This window comes from Alligator sinensis, unplaced genomic scaffold (assembly GCF_000455745.1).
Source record: "Alligator sinensis unplaced genomic scaffold, ASM45574v1 scaffold505_1, whole genome shotgun sequence".
Classification (NCBI taxonomy): domain Eukaryota; kingdom Metazoa; phylum Chordata; order Crocodylia; family Alligatoridae; genus Alligator; species Alligator sinensis.
Genome location: NW_005841940.1, coordinates 1,482,070 through 1,488,069, shown reverse-complemented (window position 1 = coordinate 1,488,069; position 6,000 = coordinate 1,482,070). Strand labels below are relative to the sequence as shown.

Here is a 6,000-nt window from a genome sequence, read left to right as displayed (position 1 = left end):
AGGCTGGAACTAGGAAAGGGCTGGGATGCCATTCCCAGGGCTGCACCGTGCTCTGCCTGTCCCCCTGTGCCTGGGCTCCACCTATCCCCAACTTCCTGTGGCGTGCCGTGATGCAGGCAGCTGGTGTTGGCTGCTCCCAGGGCCGCTGCAGCAGGGGCTGAGGGGAGTGGCAGCAAGCGGAGCCCAGGGCAGCACAGGGCGCAGCACAACTTGTCTGGTGAGGGGGTGAGGGGGTGGGGGCTTCTGTGTTGTGCTGAGACAGCTTACAGAATCAGTTTTCAGCATGTCACCTATGGCTAGGACACACAATATCCACAGCATTACCCTATTCTCTAGAAAACCTCAGCTGTAACAACCATACTATACATGTGGTTATACCAGTTAAGGGTAGTGAAGCATTTCCATAGGGAGCAGATTTCATAAGAACCTACCAAAGCCAGATAATTAAATCTGGTAGAAAAGCTTTCTTAAAGACGGCTTACTGTAATGCAAGGCGTGAGAACAAACAGAACCTGGAATCTCAATTAGGTTCTAAACTTAGTACACAAACGCGCTCTTAAGACAAGTCCCTCCCCAGCTTCACTGAGGAGCTGCTTCTACTGTGAAATAGCTGGACATGCAGCCTTCTGAAGGGCTCCAGGGCCTGCCCTGCAGTGAAAAAGTTCTGCAAAAGCAAAGCAACTGAAGATGTGTGAAGGACTGGTAGGAAGGGGGTGCACCGTTGGATAAGCAGACATATTTTCATGGGTTTCATTTTAATTTCTCCTGATGGATAGCTGTTTTAAAACTGAAATATGGGTCACCGAAGACCCGGGTGCTAAACCGTTAAATATTCTTAGGAACACATACATTTTTTCCTTAAACAGCTTGTGCTTTTATAGGACTATAATAAAAGAAATTAAAAAATTAAAATAAAACCATCCCATGGTCAAGTCAAGCAAGCTGAGTGCGAAGGCAAACATGTTGCTGTATATGCAAAAGTGTGGCACACATTTCTATAGTTACTATATCTGTGTGCTAAGCAAGCTGAAGGCTAATGTTAGTATCAAAGAGAACTCAACAGGAATAGCTGTGAATCAGACAATGAGTAGAAAAGTAGCTGTGTAACAAAATTATCCACAAAACAGACTTCTCATGACAATTTCCATGCCATTTAAAAGGACATTTGCTGGAACATTTCATAGGGATTCTGTATTCTGTAAAACAGTCCATAGTGGGAAACTGATTACAAACAAGAGGCTGTCAAATACATAAACAAACATTTTCTGTGAACTCTTCAGTTAAAACTTTTAACCCACACATCTTGCACTGTTGTGCCAGCTGAAGAAGTCCTCCTCTTTCTGTTGACAGCATTAAAAATGGAAGCTGTTTCATGCTTAGTGACTGCACAAAGAAAAGATTGTGGATACAGTGTATACTGCTGGGCAACTTATGCATATGCATAGAGCCTAGGACAAGCGGGGTAGGGCCCTCAGACATTACTCATTACAAATAAAGCAAACACGGAAAAGAGCAAGATGTACTCACCGTTTGGTTATCCTCATACAGCTTCAAGTCATACCCACTCAGCTCCACGCAGAAAATTATTGCTGTAACCCCCTCAAAACAGTGGATCCATTTTTTGCGCTCAGACCTCTGCCCACCCACATCCACCATTTTGAAAGTCAGCTCTTTGAATGTAAACTTATTTTCCACAATCCCTGTGGTCATGTCCCGGGAGCGCAGAATATCTTCCACTGTAGGAATATAGTCCAGGGCTGCAATCCTTTCTAGGTCATTCAAGTAGTATGCAGCATTATCCTCTAGGTGGTACTCATTGGAGCGACAGAAACACTCCTGTACACCAGGGTCTGCCCAGAGCCGTTTCATGACCCCTAGAAGCTCAGGAGTAATTTCTCCTTTGCTTTCGGCTGGGCCTGTCAGGGCAAAAAGCTGCACAGCATCATAGGCTCTGTCTGGATTGTGGAACTCTATCTTAAGGGTGGCTAGAGCACGAATGATACGCGTTAGAGAGTCAATTGCATTATAGATAATCAGAGGTTTATATTCCTTGCAAGCCTCCAAGTTAAAGCCGCCACTGTGAATGATTTTCATTTGCTTGACAATAGTACTTTTGCCAGAGTTGCTAGTACCCAGGAGTAAGAGCTTGATCTCTCGTCGCTGTCGCTGGCTTTCAGAGCGCAGGTGGCGGTCAATCCTCCGGGACCGCCTCGCTGCCTCTTTCTCCTCAGAGCTTTGCCTACATCCCATGGTACAGCCGACTGTTGCAGAAGAGGAGGACTAGAGAATCTCTCTCTTTCCTTCTCTGTCTCTGAACAAGAACTGCAGTATCTTTCAATTCTCGTGCCAGGTGCACCCTGTAGAAAAAAAAAAACCACTATCCAATACGTGATGGCCCAAGAGGCCTATACCAACTAGTTCAGTCCCAGAAGGGGTGCAAAAACAGGTACAAATGCAACCACAGAGATAGTCTCCTTAGTAGATCTCATGGCACTCCCCTTTCCTGTGGCACATTCCTATTAATGAAAGGACACTTCCCTTTTCCACAGTGTGGCCGGATCAGTTAAATAGCCTTTTCTTTTCTGCATAATTATTTTGATTCTTTCTGTCCAAAGGTAAGGAGCTGCAGTTTCATCTGTTCCGCTTTAGCCCCACTTGTCTTTTAATTGTATTTTCCGGTTGCTGTGGTGATGTTGCTAGATAGAGCTGAAGCTCTGGTACAGTCTGGTGCTGTGTTTGTTTTGTTTCTTCCCCACTTCTTTCGGTTGATTCAGTTCAGATCTGTGAATCTGTGCTCTCCACCTGTCAAGCAGAGACAGAAGAAATTAATGAAATTGGGGGGCGGGAGGGGGAGAAGAAGAGGGGAGGGGACTATGTTTCCTTGTTGCAAACCATTCACTTTTTGTTTGCTTCTGGCATTTCTGAACCTTTTATCATCCCAAACAGACAACCCAGATGGAAAATGTATAAAGAGAAGCAATAAAAATCTTGAAACAGCAAAAATTCAGGGACAGCTGAAGTCTGAAGACCTTAGAAAATGTGTGCCCTGAACAATAGTAAATCAAATTCCCTTTTCTTTCCAGCCTTCTGTGTTTTATTATCTAAACCTACATGCAAACAAATAGTGCTGAGCTGTGTCCCAATTTCTCCCTCAGCAAGAGCTGATGGCAGCCCTTTCCTGAACAGCCCTGTTCTGACCGGTTTTCCCAAAGTGGAGAATGTGAGATAGATTTACAGCTATTTTACCCAGTCTTAGTATTTATATTTCTATCAGTTTCTGGCAGTCAGATTTGTGTACACAAATGTCCTCCTAAGACTTCCCTCCCTCCCCCATCTTTTCTGTCCATTTTGTTTGGTTGGAACATTTAGCTTTTGCAAATAAATGATGAAACAAAAGGAAGGGATTAGGTTTGCCTCCAGGTTTTGTGAAAGGGTTTATATATGACAGGGCACAATTATCGATCTTTGCAGGAATCCTTGCTTCCCCTTAGAGTACAATTGTCTTGTTGCATCCTGCTTAATCAATGGAGTGATGCACTAGTCAAACAAAATCTTTAAGGGATTTGCTTCCCATAGCTATCACATTTATTTGTTTATTCCCCTTGCATCCAGTTTCACTGCAGTAAAACTGATGTGCCATTAATATATGGCAGGCATTTCATACACTACACACGTGAAAAATATCCAATAACAGTCCTCCTATGGGAGTTCTTACTGACCAGGCCATGTCCTGCTAAATGTGATACTCAGAAAATAGGTTCAGGGGAACACTTTTAAAGGTGCAGAAGCCACTGTTTTTCAATGAAAATAACATTCTTATATGACATTTTCAAAAGTCTCTTAAGCATGTTAGGTGATTTTAAAAATTTTATCCTGAATTAATTTGCTGGAGTTTCCATATAAACAGGACAAGACACTACAAAATGTATTAAAGAGAACACAGTCCAGCAGTGGCCATGGGATGCTCAGGGCCCGCTGCGGCCAGAGCCCCACCACAGCACAGCGTGGCCCTGGCTGCCTCAGAGCCAGCACTGCCTGTGCTGCCTCTTGTGGGCCTGGTCCAGCGGGGCCTGGTGCAGGGCTGTGTGCCTTTGGGCAGCTCCAGGCTGCTTGGGCCGTCATCTGGGGTCCGGTGCCATTTGCAGGGACCGCATGTTGCGCCGGGCCACATCCTGCCTCTATGGAATCAGCCCGGCCTGGCTGTGTGTGGGGCCCGTGGAGGCAGGACACGGCCCGGCATGACACGTGGTCCCTGTGAGCGGGGCAGGGCCCCAGGTTCCAGCCCAAGTAGCCCAGAGCTGCCCGAAGGCACACAGCCCTGTGCCATGCCATGTTGAGCCAGGCTGGACCCGCAACAAACAGCATGGGCGGTGCTGGCTCCAAGGCAATCGGGGCTGCGCTGCGCCATGGGGGGGGGCGGCTCTGGCCGCAGCAAGCCCCGAGTGCCCCACAGACACTGCTGCTGCAGGGGAGAGCTGTGGCTCCTGCAGGCTCCTGTGGCTCCCATGGGGGGGGGCTTTGGGCCGTCTGTGAGCAAAAGGGGTAGGGACAGCTCTGATTTTCTATGAACCCCCCCCAAATAAATGCCAAAGCATTTAGTTAGAATTTATTTGATGATGAAGATAGAGGCACTGGCTTTCAAATTGTTTTAAACTTGTGAATAAACCACTGCCCAACTGATCCCTCTCTACATAGTGGTGTTTCATTTTAATAGTAGAAGAACACTATTTTGGGTATTTTAATGACAGAATTTGGGTTTTTTTATCAGAGGATTTGCAATTTTTAAACAGAGAACACCAGGATCTCTGCTGGTGAGACAAGTTGTGAGACCCATGCAGAGGAGCCTATCCAGAGCCAACACTGGGGATCCAGCTGGAGGGCAGACGAGGTGGCTGACCTCTTGCCATCTGGGGGCAAGAGGAGACACTTTGACAGTTCAAAACAGGCAACCACAAGAAGTACATCTTCTGGGGGATACCTGCCCAGATGGCAGAGCAGGGGCACCCCATCTGGGTCTGGCAGGCATGCAGCCATGGGGTCACAGGTCCATGGGGGTGGATGCTGTCACAGGTGGCAGCAGGTCACAGCCAGGCAGCAGCTCCCCGCTGCCAGACTGCTGCAGTAGGTAGAGGGTGCAGGGGCCACTCTAGGTTAGGGCTGTTTCAGCAGTCCAGCTGACACAAGGGGCTAGTGTCCCCAAATACCAACTGGCTGCACCGCAGAAGCCCCCTGAGCTGCTCATCAGCAGCTTTTTATACTGCCGGGGCCAGCACTGGTGGCCCCAGGCTCTAGCTCCCTCTGGCAGCAGGTCCAGGAGGAGCTGGACAGGGTTTTTTTGCCTCAAGTGGCACAACCTGCCCACACCAAAGTGCATGTCCAGGCACATGCGCCGAGGCAAAAATCCCCAGCAAATCTGTACCGCTCTTATCTGAGCTGCTGCAAGCTCACATGCCTGCATGTGTGGACACACCCACTAGAGGCATACAGAATGTGCATACAAAAGTGAAGAGTGGCAACAAAAGTTTTTACTAGCACCCAGTCAAATTCAACAGATGACAGACAATTGCATCCTTTTTCCTGAGGCTGTACTTGCTTTTGCTGCCTTTGTATGCATCTTTACATCCATGCTTGACCCAGACTGCTGAAAGGAGATGGAAGACCGAATAAGTGTGGACACTAAAAAACCAGTGCCCTCAGGAAGTTTACAAAGAGTCTTTATGGCAGCAGTTCTCAAACTTGTAGACTCAAGGCACCCCATGTTAGACTCAGGGCATCCCTTGGAAAATGCCAACTCTTATTTTTTATGCTTTTTTTGAGTATAGGAAATTAATAACTCTGTATTTCTAGCTGAAATATATGGGTTTATCCTGTGAATCACATAGTGTTAACATCGTGCGACACCCTGGTTAAAATCACTGTTTTATGGGTTAGGGTTAGCATTAACAGCAGAACTACATTGAGGAGCGTGTCCACTCATCTACCCCGAGTAAGTAATATCCT

The 6,000-nt window shown here is 47.0% G+C and overlaps 2 protein-coding genes across 4 annotated transcripts in view; one reads left to right on the top strand and one right to left on the bottom strand.

Moving 5' to 3' along the window:
• The window catches only part of RSPH14 (radial spoke head 14 homolog), a 230,838-nt gene that overhangs the window by 154,714 nt on the left and 70,124 nt on the right, over positions 1–6,000 (top strand). The gene's annotated exons all lie outside the window — the stretch shown is intronic.
• GNAZ (G protein subunit alpha z) overlaps positions 1–6,000 on the bottom strand; it is a 183,577-nt gene that overhangs the window by 126,597 nt on the left and 50,980 nt on the right. For all 3 annotated transcript variants that reach the window (XM_025199343.1, XM_025199344.1, XM_006019870.3), the window contains one exon: positions 1,528–2,802. In XM_025199343.1, the coding sequence (XP_025055128.1) occupies positions 1,528–2,250 (723 nt within the window). In that variant the 5' untranslated portion in view covers positions 2,251–2,802. The remainder of the gene's footprint in view (positions 1–1,527; positions 2,803–6,000) is intronic.